This window comes from Marmota monax, unplaced genomic scaffold, assembly GCF_021218885.2.
Source record: "Marmota monax isolate L192 unplaced genomic scaffold, Marmota_monax_Labrador192_F-V1.1 WCK01_AAM20220418_F8-fsc00007, whole genome shotgun sequence".
Classification (NCBI taxonomy): Eukaryota; Metazoa; Chordata; class Mammalia; order Rodentia; family Sciuridae; genus Marmota; species Marmota monax.
The window spans coordinates 16,077,858-16,099,810 of NW_026692781.1; the positions used below are offsets into that span (position 1 = coordinate 16,077,858).

Below are 21,953 nucleotides of genomic sequence, written 5' to 3' on the forward strand. Positions count from 1 at the left end.
AAAGGTCTATTATGAGTCAACAATATCCAAATGACAACAGACTGGATCATAAAATTCATGCACAATTTAGCAGCAGTCACACACAACACAACTATGTTGAGTAATGGCATCAATGTGACTAGGAAGACACACATGTATGATTGCGTAGAAAAGCAATTCCCCAGGAAAATATGAGTACACAGGAAACTAAAGATTCAAGTAAATATTACTCTTCTACTTTTTCCACTGTCATTTATATGAGGAAAACAAGACGACAGAGCTGGAAAGGAAGCTTATTGCTGCCTAAAAGCACAATACCCCAGAGTCAGTGAAACCTTGCATTTCATGAGACTACCTTCTGGATAGGATTTTGCTAAGTAGTTCTGACATAAACTTAACTTATTGAATATGTCTTTTCACAGAAAATTTAATTCTTTTCTGCCACTATGGTATTTATTCGTTTCTAATTTTCACTAATCTGGCTTTCATTTATTCTGTCAAAATGACATCAAATCGTGTCCTAAAAAAATTTGAAGAGTAAAATACTGGAGAAGAGGTGGAAAGATGTTGGTCAAAAGATACAAATTTTAATTAGACAGGAAGAATAAGTTTTTTGAGACCTATTGTTCAATATATAATTATAGTTAATAATAATGCATTTCAAAATTTCTGAAAAAAAGTTTCAAATATACTTTCCACATAAAGCATTTGAGGTGATAGATATGCAATAAGCTTGATTTAATTTTACCATATTATATAATGTAACATAACATTGTATCCCATTAATATATACATTTACAATTCATTATTAATAATAAAAAGTAAGTTTTAAAATATAAAAAGTATTACAGATTTTAAACAACAAAATATTGCACTCAAATATTTTTTCTCAAGTTGAAGAATTATAGACCCATTTATTACATAAAATAATTTTACCAAAATGTTTAAACTTTCTATGTTATAGTGATAGCTATTTTTTTTGGTACAGGGATTGAACTCAGGGGTACTCAACCAATGAGCCCATCCCCAGCCCTATTTTGTATTTTATTTAGAGACAGGGTCTCACTGAGTTGCTTAGCACCTCACCATTGCTGAGGCTGACTTTGAACTCATGATCCTCCTGCCTCAGCCTCCTGGGTAACTGGGATTACAGGCAAGTGCCACCATGCTTGGTGGGATAGTTATTCTTTTTTAAGTGCCTAGAATATTTTGAACATGAGATTGTGTTCTTTGTATATGTTTATTTCATTTTGTTCTCATTTCAGCCCTATATGGTATACTAGTATTCTCTTCATTTTAAAGTTGAACAAATTAAAGTTCAAACCTGGTCTAAATTCCAAAATCTTTTACAAAGTATTTCTCAGGGATCAAGCCTTAAATATTTTGAATTTACAGCATTTATTCCGTAGGCTTCATCTTTAGCATAAACCTGAGGGGACAGTTTTGATTAGCAGTCAAATTATTTTTAGATTTTTAGGCTGACAGTAAAAGTGTAGATTTCCAGTAACTCTAGCAGACCAAACATGGCATATTTTAAGCATTTGTTTATTATTCATCATTTGTCCTTTCATTCAACAAGTATGTATTATCAATGGCTTTGCTCAAAAGTCTGGACACCAAGAAGGCTATTTCCTTCAGTCATCCAGGAATATTTTTAAAAATAGTCCTTAGTTTCAGTTCATTGCATGGTTGGCATGTTGAACATAAGAGCAGACCATTTTTTTAACATTCCCTGATATATAAGGAAAATTTGTCAGAAATTATCAGGAAATGAGAAAATAATAATAGAAAGAAAAAAATGCAGAGAGAAAATAGTTTTAGTTTAACTCATGTCAGTGTGCTGTTATAGAAAATATAGCTAATAGGTTAGACTTTTAAATATGTTCATGTATTTTATTTTTAAAAAAGAAAAGTGGTCATATATCAGGACTATGTTCTGTCATAACAATTAAAATATTTCAATTTCTATTTTTGAGCCTTAATTTCTGCATATTTTTCAATAATGTTGTCAAAAATTGATCTTCAAATTTTGCATTCAGAAGACAGTATAGGCAGATTTGTCACTTTGTCTTCACTGAGAGATGTTCAAGACATTTTATTAATTTTAATTGAAAAATGTTTTCTTCACATGAAGCAATAGTTATAAAAATACGTGGGAAAAGTCTCAAAGATAAGTTTGGCAGAGATTTATGAAACCCCATTTCATAGTTAAATACACTTTCTATGGTCCACTTCCCTTCTCCTTTTATTCTTGTCTTTGAAATTTAATCTTTGTCCCCCATCTTAAATTATCAAATGTCTCATAGTGTCCACTAAATCTGACTCCAGCTCCACTCCTAGATTTGTGAATAACATACTGGCAAATTTCTATCTGAATTGACTGATGGATTCAATGATTAACCTCAATTATTGTGTTCAAATTAGATAACTAGTTAATTAGGCCCTGAGACTCTAAAAAACTCACTGAGGTTATCCATTCATTCAATAAGGACGTATCTAGTACCTATTACATAGGAGACACTGTGCAAGTCATAATAGAGAATGTGTATAAACATTACCATTCCATGGATGTAGAAGATAGTTTATAGAGGAAAGACAGATACTAAACAAATAAAGAAGTAGATGCATAGCTGTAAACTCTGATAAATAATTCAAACACAGTATTGAATGATAGACTGTGAAATAATCATGTTCTCATTGTCAGATAGATCTGTGGATACCCTTTGCCTACTCTCCCGCCCATAGCAATGGATTGGGTGGAAGGATCACTGGGTGTACCCCACGGGTAAGAGAAATTTAAGTCCATGTTAATGACTTATCTTCGGTCTTGTTGATCTTACTAAACTGTGGTAGTCAGAAACATTAAAATTATACTTTCCATATGGTCAACAGGTAAAAATATCAGTGTAAATTAAATGTTGTTTCTTCCTTCATAATAGAGACATTTAAATCATATCATCAAATAGCTAAATCAGAATCAATAGTAAAGATAATAATTTTCAATGTAGATGAAGGGTGAAAAAAAAAGTGGCATGTTTTCCTGCTTTCTTTCATCCTCAGAATAGATATTTCAAAACAGTTTATTTCATAATATATATCTAAGGGAGTTGTTTCTAAATTTTTACTCCGTAAGAATGAATCTATGAAAAAGTTCTATAAGGAGCAATTCAGTTAATTTTACAATTTAAAATGCACTCACAATTTGAAACTATAAATAAATACTTACTAGGGTATAATTTATTTTAATAGAATCATGTATATTTCATGAATTGTTCCCAGCTATACCAATAAAACTAAGCAATCTAAATATGAATGTGGGAGCATCTCTTTAACGAACACATAAAAATTCAGTACAGTAAATGGATGACTGTGTAATAGAATAATTCGGCTAGCTCCCATGACCTGTGTCATTCTAAGCAAAACATTTCCATTTCTCAAGCTCTACTTCATTATTATAGTATAATCGCTTTTATTAAAAATGTAGAATAATAAAACTGTCAGGATATGTAGGTAAACACAGAGGATTTAAAAATTCAACACATGCTCATCAACTTCTAGCTGTCTTCCACATGTGTTATTCCTTTGACATGTTTTCAGTGACAGGGCACAGAAAACAACCATGACATTGATTTCATGCCTATGCATCCCCCTCAACATGCCCCCACACCCTGCACACAACATCACCATCAGGTGTTCCCTGAAGCTTCATCTGCAGTTGGTCATTTTGAAATGTTTGTGTCTTCCCTCAAACTGAAGCTGCTGTAGGGAGATTTTTTTCCTCTAACTTTTTACTAAAGTATAATGGTCATTCTGAAAATTATATATGAACCATAAGTGGCAGCTCGGTGAGTTTTCTTAAATTAAACATACTTAGGTCATCAGAATCCAGATCAAAAACAAAACAACAAAACCCAGAATATTTTCAAACCCAGAAACCTCAGGGTCACTTCCAATATGGTTCCAGGGATATCCACTGTCCTGTGTAAGTATTGCTCTTTGTAGAATTTAGAGAAATGGAACCATAGAGGATGTAAGTCATGTGTCTGGCTTCTTGCATTCAGTATAATGTTTGTGATCTTAGCATATATTGTGATATCAGCTGCATGTGTATTCGGTTCATCCTTCCTTGAGTTGCATCCCTTCTGATGTTTGGACTTTTTGTTGTTGTTGTTTGTTTGTTTTGAGTTGTAATGACTAATACTTTCTAAGCCTATGTTTATATACAGGTCTCTGAAGACTATATGGTAATAGTATGCTCTGTTGGATGTAGAATTTCTGGACATACATATATTTAACTGTGGCCAACAATGCAAAACAGTTTTCCAAAGTTGTGTTTATTTTTAGCTCAATGCATTAGAGTTTCAATTACTCCAAACCAGTGGTTCTTAATTAAGCATGATTTTGTAAATATATAGGGGACACTTGACAATGCCTGGAGTCATTTTTTTTTCTGCACAACTACAGGATGCCACTGGAATTCTAGAAATAGAGACCAACAAAGCTGCTTAACATCCTACAATTCACAAGTTATTCCCTACAAAAAAGAATTATCTGTTTGAAAAGGTTAGTGGTGTTGAGATTAAAAAATTTTGCTCTAAAATCTCACCAGAGCTAGGTAAATATCCAGTTTTTGCATTAGCCATTCCAGAAGGCATATTACACAGTGGTTATAACTTATAATTCCCTGACAACTAAATACAGTCATTTAAAATCCTGAGACTTGGTTCTTGGGTGGCTATGCAAATCTTCAGGATCCTAAGATGACTGTTCCAAATGCCCACTGTAAGCTGCATAGCCCTTTTTATTCATAGTCTTTGATTCTGGAAGCAAGTGGACTTGGCTTTAATTCTAAACTCCTCTACCTAGCCAAGTTACTCAACCTCCCTGCATTTCAGTTTCTTCATCTGTGATATGGGAAGACTATTGCCCACACTCATATTGCTCTGTCAATTAGATGTAATGTAGGTAAAATCCTGGCATATACTGAATGTTCAGTGGTTATTACTACCACAGGATAGAAGAGCAAAAAATGCAAATAAATTAAGCTAGAAAGACCAAAGGATTGTGTTCTAGTCTTTATCTAGAGCTAACAAGCTGTGAGAACTGGATAAGCAATCAATGTTTTAGAGCTCTTCACTTATCTGTGAAATAAGAGAGTTATAGGAGAAATAAGGTCTTTATAACTTGATTATTCTGTTATTGTATGATTATGACAAGTTATCATTCATCAATAAGTTCATAGTAAGAAGGGGAAATAGAGCACACATTCAGTTAACACAAACTTTTTAGACAAATATTCTCAGAAATACACAGCTACACATAAAGTACTATTGCCATTAAAGTCCAAAAATAAAGAGGGAAAAAAAAGCTTATCTGGCTGGAAGAATTTCAGAACATTAGCATTTGAACTAAGACTTGTACAACAAAGATAGAAAATAGTTCAGACAGGAGTTGAGGAGCAGCATTGAAGCAGAGAAAGCAAAGTAGACAAGGTGAAGCACAAACAGGTCCTAGGGAACAGCGAGTCATCCAGAATGACTTTAGCACAGGAATTGTGAAAGGAGAAAAGAGGTAAGGTAGATGGAGAGTAGATATAAAGGGTTAGGAATGCCAGAAGAATCAGCTTTACTTGGTAGAAATGAAGGATCAGTGCAAATTACAGAAGTGACGAAACCATGGCAAAACATTAGTATCTTATTTGCTAATTCCAGAACCAAGGAACCGTGGAAAGGAGGCTGGGGATTAGAAGCGCAGTTTGCAAAATGTGAGATTTTAGATTTGAGAGTAAAAGGCTTTGATGTGAAGAGGCACAAAGAGAAGAACAGAGAAACAAGAAATTGTATATGAACATAATTGAAAGAACTGGACAATTGTTTTGTTACAGAAGACAAGAAGTGACGAGGCATCAAAACTGAGATTTCAAGTCTAAATGACAGGGGATTAAAAGTACAGGAAAATGTTTTGTGCTTTCTTAAATAGCCATCAACAAAGAGGCTCAAAACAGCCATGTTAAGCTGTTTCTCTAAGCAATATTTCTCAAACAATAGTTTACTGAAGAATTTGCTATATTAGCAGAGATTTAGTGTAAAGGAAATTCCCTCATAATTAAGAGAACACTAAATATTATATCTTTCTCTCAGATATTTTCATTTAGCATAACATACAGTTATGGGGAATCCCATCATTTTACTGGGAATGTATAGGTTTGTGTGTTTATGTTTGAGTGTGTCATTGTGGGTGTGAACTGTTGAGTATCAGGGAGCACTAGTATTTCAAGGGACAAAGTTTGCAGGAATATTCACACATATGATTTGGAACTTATTCTTACAGAACAGTAGGTATTAGTTATGAATCTCTTTGGATAGAATAGTATCATATATCAGGAAGTTATCAGTTGGTCCTGTCTAAGACATGGGAAGAAATGGGATAGAGTTGAGCCTCAAATGTTAATTTACGAATCACTTAAGAGAAGATAGCTGAGATTATAGCAGAGACATTTCTGTAAGGGACTAGAGAAGTTAATAAGAAATAAAATCGACATTTAAAAGACTAATGAGTAGAAAAGAGATTGAACTGTTACTTGGAGTCAAAAATCTAAGGGAAATTATTTTGAAAGGACATGTCTGAGTAACTCAGGAAGTTACAGAAACGTCACCTAAGTGTTGTACGCTGAGTCTTCAATGTGGAATTCCAGACCTTCCCTAAGAGTCCTATTATTGAAGTGAAAAATCCAGAAGCAATACTCCTCCTGCGAGTTCTAAGGCTACTCTGCTCAGATTTAGACCCATTGTTTAAGTGCTCCAATATTTAACAGATGTAGGTAGAACAACAAACTAATTGGCATAACCATGAGTTTTTTGAGTATATAACAAATGGACCTCACATAAGAAACACTAGATATTTTGATGTCTGGCAAAGGAAAGGATAAAGGGGAAAAAAACAGAATGAAATGGAAAGGAGCAGCATCATATTGTCACCTAGACATTTATATCAGAAAAAAATAGAAGGAGAAGGAAAAGGAGAAGAAAAGTAGTTAAATATAAGTTAAGGCCCTTCACCAGCTCTGCATTGACATAGCTTCCACTGAATGGAGAAGGGAGGCTAAATTGCCCACTGAGCTAAATTGGCATAGAGGGGAATAATGTGTTGCTAGATAGAAGAAAGATAAAGCAGAACAAATTATCTAGGTGATATGCACTGATCAAAATTATTCAACTTTAGCTGCTCAGCTTCCACAATCAATTTATCTAAAAGCTGATATAGATGAATCAGTAAGAATTTTTATATAATATTTAACTTAAAGATCAATTTAGTATAGCTGTTTAGCTCCCAGAATATGGTCAGAAAGTATTCCATTTTTTCAATTAGCACTGATTTTGGGAAGGTTATTATTAAAGCAAGCATCATGAACTAATGAGTATAGAAGAGAAATTTTAAACCAATTGTGTCTCTATAACTATCCACCACATAAAATATTCTAAATATTTGATTCTTTAAAAAGAAAACAATGAACTTCTAGAGCATTATATGATTTGCCTAACAGACTTAGGATTTTTCTTCTCAGAAAATAAATTCTTAGTATAATAGTTCAGAAAAAAAATTCCAATGAAGTAAAATATTTTATGTCCTTCAAGAATGGCCACAATTACACTAAATTTTAATAAGTGAATATTAAGCATTTTGGATATTGGAAAATTCATGAAAAGCAATGCCTAAAATATAGATTAATAGGATGGCTACTCTCGGATTATTATTTTAATCACTTCTACTAATGAAATTATAATGAAATCTAGCTCTAGTTTTGCACAACCTAGACGCCACATCCTTCACTATCTCAAAGGTCTTTCTGCTGCATAAGAAAATGTTGTTTATATTTTGAGAGCAACAAATCTCTTCTGTTTAGAAACACTTTCAAAGCAAAAGCCTGAACTTAATCTTTCTTTTCCCTCCTTTCTTTATTTTTTCTGGAGACAGTACTTCATGTCCTAAAATTCCTAGCATGTGCATCATATGTGACGCGACAAATCAATGTTTGTGTACTCATCACAGTAAATCATATGACAGTGATAATTTACTTTGGGTCAGTTTTTCCCCTTTCTCCACCTCTAGAAGAAAAATATTAAGTATTAAGCAATTCTAAATAGCAATAAAAAAACATATTTGGGGAAATTTAAATCATTTCCTTGGCTAGAACTAATGGACCAGGCCTCAAAGAGACTTATACTGCTGGTCTGGCATATGCATTAAGGTTTCTTAACATTGTCTGTTATGAAGATAAAATTGTAATGGCAATCCCTTTGTTCTTAAGGCTCTATACAATAACACTATCATTATTCAAAACATATTACTTGCAGATTTTGAATTGCACACTTTTCACTAATTGTAAATTTAAGGGTAAAGCTTTGAAAAAAAAAATCTCTTCAGGATGAAATGTAGAGAAAGGCTCAAGAACTAGGTAATACGCTGCCAAGCTTGTGTGCAATGACACCTGGGTGTGATAATCCACACAGAACTTCCATCTGTTATTTCTTAATTTACCCTCAGCTGTTTCAATAATGTGACATTGTTCGTTGTTTCTCAATCTTTTCAAAATATTTCTTCTTCCTTTTTTTAAACTCACACCATTACAGTTATGTAATAAAACATTACTCTCTCAACTAGGCAACTTTGTTTGGCTAGCTTCTCTGAGAGGAGATGAAAAATGTTAACTGTGGAAAAATTTGGGGGGGGGAGACTATCTTCAGATAATATAAATAAGAAATTATTAAAGGAATAAAAAAATATGAGCTGTAGGGAAATGAATTTTGGAAAAATTAAGGAGGTATATTTGGGGAAAATTTAGGGGAGGAAACAGTGTTTCTTTGAAATACTACTTTCTAGGGATATTAATAAGGACTATGAATAATTGGAAAGTTTTGAGATGTTTTAAAGTAGATAAACTCAACTTTTGCTGAAAACTTCTAATATGCTTTGTAAACTTCTAATATGCTTTGTAATTCCCTAAGAGATGAATGAACAGGACAAGCAGATTAACCAAACTTATGTGATGCTTTTGTTCAGATATCTCAGGGGGATGATGTTCTATGATAAAAGGGCATTTTAGAAATGCTGAGCTCAGGAGTTCAGCTCATTGGATCTATCATTTTTGACATTAGACCACATGGGTGACAGTACATATTTACAAGATCCATACAGCATAGCCCTTGACTGTCTATCTTTAACAAAACTTTCAGTCACACATCTCTCCACTCAGAAATGAAAGGTTCTGTGCTGGTCAGGAGTCTCCCTATTCCCAAAATTTTTCCAAACACTCCAGGCACTTCCATATTCCCAAGCTTTATTCATGTTCTACCATCTTCCAGATGCCTTTATCCTTCTTCCCTTTGCCTCTCAAAATCCCATTTCCCCTTTGAAGGTCACCCTCAAGTATTCTAGACTGCATATTCTATGTGCTTCTCTTTAAGGCTGTAATGGTCAAACTTGTCTGTGTACTAGAAGATGAGGGAGTCTGAGAAAAACTGACTCCTGGATCTTACCCAGCTATTTTAATATAATAGGTTAGAAATATCACCTGAACATTGGGATTTTAAAAATCCCCCAGTGATGACAAGACATAGCCAATGTTGAGAGTCACTGCTTTGGAGTTCATGGGAGTTTGCTTCTGTTCTTAATTGACCTATATTATTTAAAAATGGTGCTTAATACTTTTTAAAGGAGAAAATTTAACCCTCTTTATGTTCACAAATCCCCTGAACCTAACAGAGTTTTTTAATGGAAAATAGAAAGAAGGAAGGAAAGAAAGTTTAATTTCCAACAATGATGCTGATGTTATTAAAAGATTTTCCAGATTACTCTGTTCTTCCATTTCTAAGATTAACTATATATTATTTATACCATTAAGGAAAGTAGGTCCCAAATCTCAGTTTGGATCAGCACAAAATGGAAATTTTGTAGAAATACACCAAAGCTTTCTACCTCAGACCTAGTGAGTCAGAATCTCTGTGGCAAAAACTGCAGAAGCTTATTTTGATTTTGTTGGTGTTTTGTAAGCTGCCATTCTAATGTCAATAGTAAACAGATTCATTTTGTTAATCATTGATTCAAAAGAGAGGCTATATAATTTGTTGCTTTTTACAAAAATATTTACGTATTATAGTGGTTTTGGGAGGATTCAGTCACAGAAAACATTACCATCCATCTATCCCCAAAATAAATAATTTTTTAAAAAGATAATAAACCTCAATCTCAAGAGAATACACATTATGGATGTGACTCGAATCAAATTCAAATGTACATGGAAGCTTTATTTTATTATTACTATTTACGAAGCTTTCTTTCTGTGTCATAGTATTAGTTATAAATGGGATTGAATTGCCCAAAATTATGCAATAAATCACATTCAGCTTCTATTAAAATAACGAATTTCTTTAAGTGTGTTAGCATGACACTTGGTGAAAATCAATTATCCAAAAGGAACCAGGAAATGTGGGCAGTCATTATCAGGGTAAGAGCTCATTTTTTAGGCAATTAAGTAAGACTTTTAACTTATTAAAACTTTTTAAACCAGGAATCTCAAGCATGCTGTGACCCTGAAGTCAGTTGAACCACATTTGACCCACAGCCCATGTGACAGTCATCTGGAACTTCTGCTCTGTTAATATTTGTTTCCTATCCTCACTAGTCACCCAGACCAGTTTATAACATGAAAGAAAGTTTCAATTTATATGCTGTCTCTTCAGTGGCTGAATGAACAATAGATGAACTAAAGAAAAGAATAATCAGAAAAAGCACACACACCACCAGAGAAGATTTACTGCATTAACTGCCATAATTGTATGTGCTTCTCTGTGTCTCTATCTTCTGATATTATCTTGTACAGTGTCCTCTTGCTCCCACTTTGGGTTGGGCCCTGTGACTTTACATTTCCAATGGGACAGCAGCAACTTAATCAGACTTGGAATCTTAAAAAGGTGTTTCTACTTCCCACAACTCTAATGAGACCTGTCCAGGCTAGCCTACAGGATAGCCTCATCTAGAGACACAGTGGAAGAAAGCTGTCATGGAACCAAGGAACCCCCTTACCACCCAGCCCACAACAAACCCACATCTGGCCCAGGTGCATGAGAAAGCCCCACTGAGATCACCCAAGCCTTTTTCACAGACCAGCAGAACCACTCATCCCACCCACCTGCTAAGGTACTTTTAAGCCATGATATTTGGGGAATATTTATTAATAGCAAAGCTGATACAATTGTCTTCATTGTTTGAAAAGCAGTCCTTTGAAAGACTGTGGATCTTCCTTGTTCCAGTTCTACTAAGGAGAAAAAAGTTGTATTGGTAGCAAGACAAATTTCAATTTAAGGAAATATTCTCTAACAAGTCATAGTTGTTTGAAGGTGGAATGAGCTAATTTTCATGATGCTAGAATAAATCAAGTCAAGGTTAATACACATCCATTTATTCATTCAAAAACTATGTATCATCTTTACCTTTAATGCTACAAAATTATATATAAGTAATCAGTACATGTATGTGGTAGAGAATATTTGCTTTTTCATTATGGATAAATGTTAGAAATAAGAACCAAATACACATTCCCTCTGTAATCCTCTTGGACATAGCTGCCAGAATTCCCAGCAAATCTTTACTTAAAACTGCCATTCACCCTAGAAACAGAGAGATGACCACTATGTGGATCTAACAAAATAAATTATTTATCCTATCATTCATTCATGTCAAGGGTCACTAGCTAGCAGTGTGCAGCTGGATTTTGTTTAGTCTTTCAGTGTTTTTCTTTTTTTTTTAAAAAAAAAAGATAAAGTAAATACTTTTTAATTCTGATCACCACTGTTCCTCACAAATCCTATTTCACATATTTATAATACCAAACTGAACCCTTTAGGTATTTAAGTTTAAAGACTTGGCTTAGTACTTACTTATGAAACACATGTCTCCTAAAAGTTATGAGAAATACAGATGAATTAAATATTGATTTAGCCTTAGGAATGTTAGAGGTTGTCTGGAGAGAGTATAATTACTTCTATCAAGAAATTATGATAAAATGAATGGGTCTGTGCTATAAAAAGATATAGATAAAATGCCACGGGATCTTACAGTCAGAAACAACTGGATGGCACTAGACTAGACAGCAAAAGCACAATACGTGGGCCTAGACATGAGCAGGTCTCTTTTGTTCTTTGAATGTGGTTTCACATTGCTCTAACATAGCTACTGTTTTGGGTCTAAGCATTTGCAACATAACATTCATTGGAGTTCTCTAACAAGTGGGCCCCATATCCCTGCTCTCACCCAAATTTTGATTAAATGATGTAATTTAGAAGTGACTTGGCCTAGTGGGATTTTCCTTTCCTTCCTCAATTAGGAATCCTGAGATTGTCACTTTCATGTGTTGCTGACATAGCCCTGCTGTTTTTCATTACCTTTGATCTTTAACCAATTTGTTTTGAACTTTTTGATCCTGAAAAGTCAATATTGATATATTCAAAGCTGAAGTGATTTCCATAGTAAAAGCCCATAATTTTTAATGTCTATAAAACAGTTGGTTAATAAATATATAATTAATGATTGCATATCTGTTTAGTAAATTCTTCTAAAAATTACATCCTAAAACATCAGTCTGGAGTCATCAAAACACTAAAAGTGAACATCACTTTGACTCAGAACTAATGCGTCTTCTTCATAACAAAAAGCAGGGCTTCAACAGAGCAGGCATGGAGGCCACACAGATAACAAATATGAAGTATTATCATCATTTCCTTCAAATGAACTAACTTGCCCATCCACTTTCAGCAACTCCGATCCAGGAAATGTTGAATTTTCCTCAATTAGAGCTCATGTCCAAGTGACTGTAATCAAATACATAAATAAACTGAAGCTTTCCCATGAGAACAAACTGTCAAAACTATGTATGTCCAGTCACAGAAATGAAGAGTCTGAGTTTACAAATGCTGCAGACTTCTTTAAAGCTACTCTCTCCCTTTGGACCTACAGGTCATCTTTCAAGTAAGTACCACAGTATGACTGACCCACCCTTCCTTCCTTCCTTCCTTCCTTCCTTCCTTCCTTCCTTCCTTCCTTCCTTCCTTCCTTCCTTCCTTGTATAAAAAGCTGATTACTCAAAATATAAAAATTTCCAGATGATATAAAACTATTAAATCATTGTACCTGAATATTTTGATTTTCCTCATTTCAGACATTCCAAATCTTTATATAAAAAGGCATTTCTAAATCACACCAGCACCCCCAGATAAACACAACATCCCTACTCTACTTAGACAATGAGGTTTGCATAGCTCCTAAAGAGAGACTTTCCCATGCTTCAAACTACTCCCTGCTCCTCCTACATCCAAAACCATGAATTGTCAATTTCATACCTCTTTCTGGAGTTTCCTTGAAGATTGTATGAATGTGACTTGTCTACAAATACAATAAGGGTTCAATGAAAGGTAGTTCTTAGTATTAATATTAATACCTGCTGCTGCTGCTGCTAATGATGGCAAGTTTATTGGAGAAATTTTAAATGTGTGTTGACTGTGGATGAAATAATACTAGAGGGAGTAAATTACTTACTGAATTACATTAAAATGTATAACAAATTAGTTTATCAATTGATGATGACCACTTTAAGTTAGTTTTGCAACTAGAAAAATAAATAGGTATAGTAAGGTCTGATAATTTTTTTCATGATGAACATTACTTGCCTTACATTCAAACGTGTTTTTGTTTTGGTCTTTGTAATTTATTTTAAAGACCAATTTGTGTCTGCTTCTTGTGCTATAATCATAAAGGAGCTTTAACTTGCAGCACTATAACACCCTGAGCTCAACAAAAAACATTAATTTTTAATAAACATGTCTGCTATAAAATAAATGTGTTCTTCTATTAATCAGTATCATGCCCTACAGTGTTATAAACTTCATATTCATTACCCTATGTTCATTTTATAAGTGTATTTTTTCACTCTAATAACAAGGAAAAATAACAAATACAATTGCTTTGTTCTGTCAATTAATCATCACTTGTATAAAAATCATCATTCACATTTTTTTTAATCTCTAAAACTGAATTTCCAATGACCATGTTACCCTAACAGGTAAATTCATGTTCCTTATTTCTCTCTCTTTCTCTCTCTCTTTTCTTTAACTAAACAAATTCCCAATCCATTTTATCTTACAGCCAAACACTGGTAAAAATATTTTTATAAAGAGAGAATTACATTTATTTCAGATTTGATTGGCACAGCTTCCTATGAGAAAACTTGTTGCATAAAAAGAGGGGATATTTATGTATTATACCACTTCATCAGCACATTATTAATTATTTTTCTATGTACTTTCTTTTCACTTGGATGACTTTGTACCATTTTTTCTCTGTCTAAAGCATGTACTTCTGATGAGAGAAAGGTGTTAGAGAGAGGCTTAAATCAAAGAGAATCATAAAAACATAAATACAAAACAAAAATCCAAAAATGTATCATGATTTCTTTACATTTTGAAGTGAATTTTATGTTTTATATTATTTGTTCAGGGTTTTAAAAATTATCTCCAAAGCACTATGGAAGTCAGTCCGATGTTCCTCCTTATTCATGTATAAAAATCTGAAATATGGTGTTGTCTTTTCATGTTAGCAATTTCAGCTTAGCTTTTATATTGAGCTAGTGAAGGAATAGACAAAAATGATTCCACTCTGAAACGTTTATGATTTTAAATATATAATGGATATTTATGATAAATGTATAACATGGCTTATTCTATTCCTATATAAATAATAAATTTTGAACCTTGAAATTAGAATTCAGACACCACAATAGGCCACTAACCACTCCCAGGAGGCCCCAAAACAAAATTAAGGTCTTTTTCTAGTCTTTCTTATTCCATTCTACTGCTTTCTACATTTCAGCGTGAAAGGAATATGTCTGCCAAAAACACTCTCAGAATTCCACCACTAACAGATACTTGTAAAAATAAAACTTTTGAAAACACATAAAGAAAAGAAACGGCATGTACTAAATGATGTTAAGATCCCAATGTGATTTTCATTAGTCTTGGGCTCTGGCAGCATAACGCTTTAGTGTCTCAGATCCCAGATTAATAAACCAGTCCTCAATGCTAGGGCTGATGAAGAACCATTTGCATAGTTTGATATTACTTGTGACTTTTTAGTGTTACTTCTAATGAAAAATCACCACAAAAATAACTTTTGAACACTAAAAAAGGTTCAAAAAGTTGTTGTTTCCAAAGAACACTATATAACGTTTAGCCTGTAAAAATCATTTCCATTTATTTTTCAAATTCTTTTTTTTCCACTCTTTACTTCTAGAAAGAATTTGAAACAACAAGTGCAAAGGTACACATAATAGAATTGAAAAAAAAAATGCAATATCAAATCAAATTGGAAGAGATCATTCTAGTAAAATCCCAGATAACTCTTCATGGAAATAAAATTCAGATGAAAAGTCTTTATACAGGTGTAATATTTTTTTGAGGAGAAATAGATTTTTCTTGATATCACAATCTAAGGTTGATTTACAGCATGTGTATATTGAAAACTTACTAAACAATATGAGTTTACAGTAAGATTGAAATATTTTCATTTATAGTTCTACTGAAGTTACATTATGGTTCTTCACTTGAATGTGCTATATATAATATTAAAACATAAACTGATGACTTGTTTGCATAAAGATAAATTATTATAATTGCCAGAGATAAACTTCTCTAGGAATATAGAAAAGGAAGTTTTTAAAAGCCTGAAGTCATGTGTCCGTGAAAAACATTTAATACTAAGTGTTGGTTTACACCTTGGATTTTAAGGATCTATTTAATTTGATTATGTAAGTGGTGAGGGTCAGAACTCAGTGTTGTTGGTTGAAACATATGAAAATACTTTTTGTGATGTGTTTTCTTCCTAGGAAATGATAAAACTTTAAGTGTTTCTCTTGAGTAAAAGGAGACTCATCTAGACAAGCCTAAGCTATAAGAGCATTTGCAGAAAGAGCTACAAAATGTGTTCAAGAGTTACCAATTTTAAATGCTCAGGGCTGAGTAGTCTCATTGATCCCAAAGTTCTGCATGATATACAAAAGCAAGATGATAGATATAGATGCTCCTTGATTAGTGATTAAAGGAACTATGCCTTTGCTCCTTGCCTTACAGACATGATATGAAGATATGAATCTAAAATGTCCAAGGAAGATGTTTTAAAAATAGATCGGTAACTAACTATGTGAGATGATCTGGGAATCTTTATTGTAGGAGGCCTAGACATTTTTAGATACTGTATCTGAATCATGTCAGATTCCTCCCAGACTTCTTGGTATCTCATTCAGCCATGGAATTTAAATGAACACCATCTACTCCAAAACTCTCATCTTACTTTTTCCACTTGAGGGATGAGTTCTACTTTGTGAAATTTAGGGAAATTATGCTATTGGTTGATTTTTAATTACTTTTTAAAGAAATAAGTAAACCTCTTGATCTCTTCTCTCTCAGGTAATTTAGATATGCAAATTAATTATTCTTCAGATCTGCTTTCCCAGGACACTATTGTCTCTTTTGTGACACGTCATCTGATTTTACCACCGTAAGTACTAGATGATATGTCTAGGGAGCTCAAAGTCCCTCAAAGAATACCAAATGAATTGAATTAAATGCAAGTGTTTAATGACAGGGGGTGGGGGGGAGCAGCTTATATAGAGAAATTTGGAATGGTGTCAAAATTCAGATATTTCCAAACAAAAATCCCTGAGCTGATCTGTATCAATAATTGACATTTAAATGAATTGTTTATAAGCAACCAAGTTGTGGTTGTTGTTTTTGTTTTGTTTTGTTTTTTTGAATTTTTTTTTTAATTTTATAACTGGTTTCTCTAGCACAAGTGAAACATTTGCTAATCAAGTGGATATGATAACCCATGTGCAAGTCCCTTAGGAAGTACAGCACAGACAAGGACATAATAAGAAGGAAAGGTCTGGTAAATGGATCTCTGACCAGAAAAGTCAAGTCTGAGAAAGATGTCTCAATGTGAGTCACTAGGCAGTTCAGGATAGCCAAGGGGACAAGATACCTGTCCAAGAAAGCCAACAAAGAAAATGAAATGTGGCATGCGATGAAAGCAAATGTGCCAAAGGCAAGCCTAATCCACTTACCAGCTTGCCAAAGAGTACAACTAGCTATCAGGATGTCAAGGCTGTATTTTACTGAGTATCAGCCAAAATTCTCTCTGAGGAATTGTGCCTAATTATTTGAATCCAATTCTCTTTCCCTCATCCCCATCAAACCCTAATCAAAGCAATGCCAATTGTCAAGGTGCCAGCTGATCAATAAATTCCCAATTCCCACATCTAGCCTTGACCTTCTTTCATTAGTTTTGTTTTAAAACAATTTTCTGGTATAACCTTTCTGGTAACTACCTTTTCTCTTTTAGATTAACAGTATCAAGAAGCCATCATTTTAATCTATTAAATTTCATTCTAGTTATCTGGACAAAGAATATCAATTTTCACAAAGGATCTGTTCTTTCTATCAAAGTCAACCACCACATATAGTGTAGTTAGATTGCAATACACCTGCAAGTAGCACCTAAGTATACAATTCATCAGGACTGAGTGTGGATTTGGCATGGAGACCACCTGCCTCAATCCCAAGCACTCCCCAGTGGGATAATACATCATCAATAATGGCTAGGTGACCTGTTTTTTTTTCCCAGTACCTTGCCTTCCCAAACTACTACGGGTGGTCTTTTTGAGTGGTATCTTATTGGAGTTGAATTTGGAATCATCAGTGCAACTATCTTGCCTTTTTGAAATCACATGTGCACTTGGGAAAAAGTAGAGAGAATAATTACTTAGGATAAGGAGAAGTTTTGAGGATATTTGGCAGGTGAATTCACATTTGGGAAGCCGTTCTGGATTTTTTATTATTATTATTATTATTTACTGCAGTTGCTCCATAGTATTTGCAAATACATATTTAAGTAGGTACAGATTGTGATATTAAATCCACTGTATGAATTTAGGATGATGCCCTGGTTTAAATCCCCAGTACCGAATAAAAAAATCATAAAAAGCATATGTATGAACTTAAGTATAATTTAGGGTCAAAGAAGTATTTAAAACAAATTTGCAGTAGCCCTGTGTCTTAAGCATTATGAAAGTATGTTGTTTTTATTAGTAATATTGTAGAAATCTTTAATACACAAAAAAATGGTCACACTTAACATAATTATAGTCTTTAAAGTCCACTATTATTTATTATGTAACAACCACAAAATGCCAGGAATTCCATCCATATACTTTATTATTCTGTATTTAATTCTAGATCAACAGCCAGTGGTTGCAACTTGACTTTAACACTTTCTATTGATAATGTTTAGTATCTCTACATGTTTAGAATGTTGCTTGGGAAAAGCCTAAAACTGATATATAAATCTTTCTTTTTAAAGAAATCTGTTTTATGAGGAAGCAATTGTTGTGTTCATTTTCTAGCTACTTTAAAATTACTAAAAGTACATAAGCTAAGGAATCAGGAGTTAAAGAATCAATGGAGAAGTTTCTTCTCCCACAGAGAGTGTCCTTTCCTCCCGAATAAAACCTTAGCTCAATACTTCAATCTTTACCCACATTTTGCCTGGCCACAGATTTTTCCCACAGTGTACAATTTTTCCTATTGCCCCATTATTTCCTGAACTGTTGGTCTGATATTCCTGAATGAGCTATAAAATGGGAACTCTAGAACAGTAGCTCTCAAGTTCAAATTTACCTCACAACACATTACTTCAGAAAGATCTAGCATTTGCAGCACTAAAACACAGCCCTTGAGTGTAATCAGTTGAAAGAACCAAGCACAATATTTCCTATTGTGCCACAGCCCTCAGAAACAGTGAGGGATTGCATAATGTTTCAAAAGTTTTTTCCAGTGCAGTGTCACTCATGTGCTTGAATAGTTAAGATTTTTTAAAATATATTTTGAGGAGTTGATAAGAGCTTGAGTACAGAGTTTCAGAAAATAGAAAATAAAAGGACTCCTTCAGCATGCACAAAGTTAACTTCAGGCATTCTTCATTGTTTTGCTGTATCTTACTGTGCAAATCCCCAAGTTAAGGATGAAGGAGAGGAAGGATTGTTCCTGAGAGCGCTTGAGTCACCTGAGACTAACATTACTCACCTAAAGATGGGTCTTTGGAGATGTTTCTTCCTGATTGTGACGTGGTCATCCATTTAAAGGTGAAAGTTGAACTTCTTCCTGGAAGCCACTCCAGAAAATCCAGGGAAGGAATGTGGAAGCTTATCCTGATCTATCGTGCTGCAAGGAGGCCAGAAGGAAAAAGTGGTTTCCTCTTTCTCTTTTTGGGTGCTGGGAGAAAACTTCCCTGCTCTCTGCCAGCTGAGCAGTGTGTCCATAGAGGCCACATAAGACAGGCACGTTGGGGCACTCCCCCACAGAGCAGGGTGTGCAAAAACCACCAAGAGTCACGTTGATATGGGCCAGAGGAGCATACAGGGCCCTCGGAAACAGAACAAAACAAACAGAAAACTGCCTACCCCAAGTGTCACCCAGGTAGGAGCTCCCTAAGTTATTGCAGCAGCCATGAGAGCGCTCTTTCCACATGCTGGTCAAGCTCGGAAAGGATAAGTCCCTCCCTGTCTTTAAAACAGCCTGTTCTGAGGCTCAACTTTTTTTCTTCAAAATAAAAGTTGTACAGCTGGTTCAGCAGTCCCATGTGAGTACCCTCTGAAAAAAAAGTTTGTCCTGTTAAAATAAGAACTGTATACAAATTAATGAAGAAAGATGGGCTCGGGTTGCAGGGCTGGCTCTGCTTCAAGAGATTATAATTATTTTACAATCTTGCTTTTATTCATGCTGGATGAAGTGTGGAGACGGCTCATCATTTTTGGCACTTGTAACCTAATAACCTGCACTTGGCTCAAGTTGAAGATGCCATTACACTGATAGAAGCCCATGTGAGGCTTGCCAGAGGTACAGAAGTTAGAAAAACAAAAATTGCTCAATTCTGTTGGTGACATTGTACCTAGATGTCTATACTCAAAAGAGGCTTTCCAACTAAGAGGAAGCACTGCAGGAAAAGAAATGAAAACACATGCATGCATACACACACACACACACACACACACACACATAAATCCCCCAAACAGCCTGGGAGTCCAAGGTTTTATTATATGATGGAATTTGAATTTATAAAAATAAAAGGAAAGACAAGAAGGTATAAAAGGGTATGTGAACAGCTGAAAATAAATGACATTAAAAACTGTTTTATTTAGAAAACTTAGTCTTGCACTGCAGGAACTCTTATTCTAGTTCCAGATAATGTGAATTCTCATTTTTCAACAAATCCTGTTTTGGAGACTTTCCTGATGGCTAATGAAGTTCCTGCTCAATCAATAATGTCATAAGGTTCCAGGCCAGAGGTTTGGTATGTGATAAAACAATGATCTCAAAGCATGGTTAAAATATTTTTAAAGTATACATTTAATGAAGGAGGAAAATGAGCCACACACATGCCTTTAGCTGAATGATCCATGAAAACAAGAATCAAGTGTCACAAAGAAGGACAAGACCTGTAGTCCTTTGCACTATCCAAATACTTCTGGAGGAGCAAGAATATCTTTTGATTTTCTTCCCAGAGGAGAGACAAGGAAGGAGAGGAGAATAACAAATCATTGTCTTTATCAAGAAGTTCTAATTCAGAATAGGAAATGTAGTCAGTCTGAGAGCACTAATAACAAAATGAATGGGTTCTAGTTCTAGTTCTATCATGAACATGCTGGATCACTGGCAAATTTCTTGACCTATCTGTGCCCTGGTTGACTTGTTCATAAAATGAAGTTATCATATTAATTAAATTATATGGTTCTTTTCTATCTGTTATGGTACTATCATTTTATTTACAAATATCATTAGTTTGCTTCTTGTAAATAAGTTAACATGGAAGTTCTGATGTCTGATACTGAAAAATCTATACACACAACCTGTAGACTTTTAAATAAATTTATTTTATATTACATGCATTCATATAGATGTTTATTTATATAGTGACATCTAAATCAGTGTTTCCACCATTATCACATATGTTCTATGCAGCAGTTAATTATGGAGACCACCTACATTCAAACTTGCTGTGGCTTTCTTTGGTATATAGGAAGGTACACAAGTAAAACATTGTGCAGTTTTCTTGAAAGTTTTTTTGCATTTGTGAATAGAATTTAATTTCGTTGGTCATGGTTTACCTATCTTACTATTATTTTAACATAAAAATTCCTCCTGAGGGACAATGTAAGAGAATTATCTCAAAAACTTTAAAAATTAATTTTGTCTACTTTTAAATTAAAAAATGTAAGATGGTTTTTTCATAAATATGATAGAAGAAACTCAAAACAAATACCTATAAACAACTAGCCAAGGTGCAATTTGAATAGCAAGCCAAGTATGCTAACATGAAGCTAAAAGACTTGATTATCAACTGAAGAACCTGAAAGTTGATAAATTAATCATAGGAAATCCATAAGATCTTCCTTATGATGGATATATATTTTTCTCTTAAGTGATTAAGAGAGATAAGTTAAAGTTACATATGCAGTAAGCCGTTTTTAAACCCCAATCTCAATGCCAAAAAAAAAAAACAATAAAAAATACCTACAAATATCCATTTAGCACAAAGAAAAAAAATATCTATTTAAAAATGTTTTTATTAGCTTTTTCTCAAAGAGTACTTAAATTGGATATTGGGAAGGAAAGTTTCCTTTGCTGACTTAGTCAGTTTTTCACATGATATTCAATAAGATGAAAAGACCTCACTATTATTGCTTAAGTTACAAAAATAATTTCCTATATTAACACAACTGTGCTGTGCAAAATGCTAAAATTTATGGCATAAATAATCAGGCTAACTCTGTTATAAAGTGGACTAAGTGTAATTTATTATGAAAAGTTTTGTTT

At 33.8% G+C, this 21,953-nt stretch overlaps 1 protein-coding gene across 5 annotated transcripts in view; it reads right to left on the reverse strand.

Moving 5' to 3' along the window:
• Positions 1–21,953, reverse strand: part of Pde1a (phosphodiesterase 1A) — a 366,193-nt gene that overhangs the window by 238,920 nt on the left and 105,320 nt on the right. Inside the window, exon 1 of one of the 5 annotated variants that reach the window (XM_046447397.2) lies at positions 19,164–19,640. The exons of the other annotated variants lie outside the window; for them this stretch is intronic. Within the exon in view, the coding sequence (XP_046303353.1) occupies positions 19,164–19,216 (53 nt within the window). The 5' untranslated portion in view covers positions 19,217–19,640. Of the gene's footprint in view, positions 1–19,163; positions 19,641–21,953 lie in introns of those variants that run through there. 5 annotated transcript variants of the gene reach the window in all.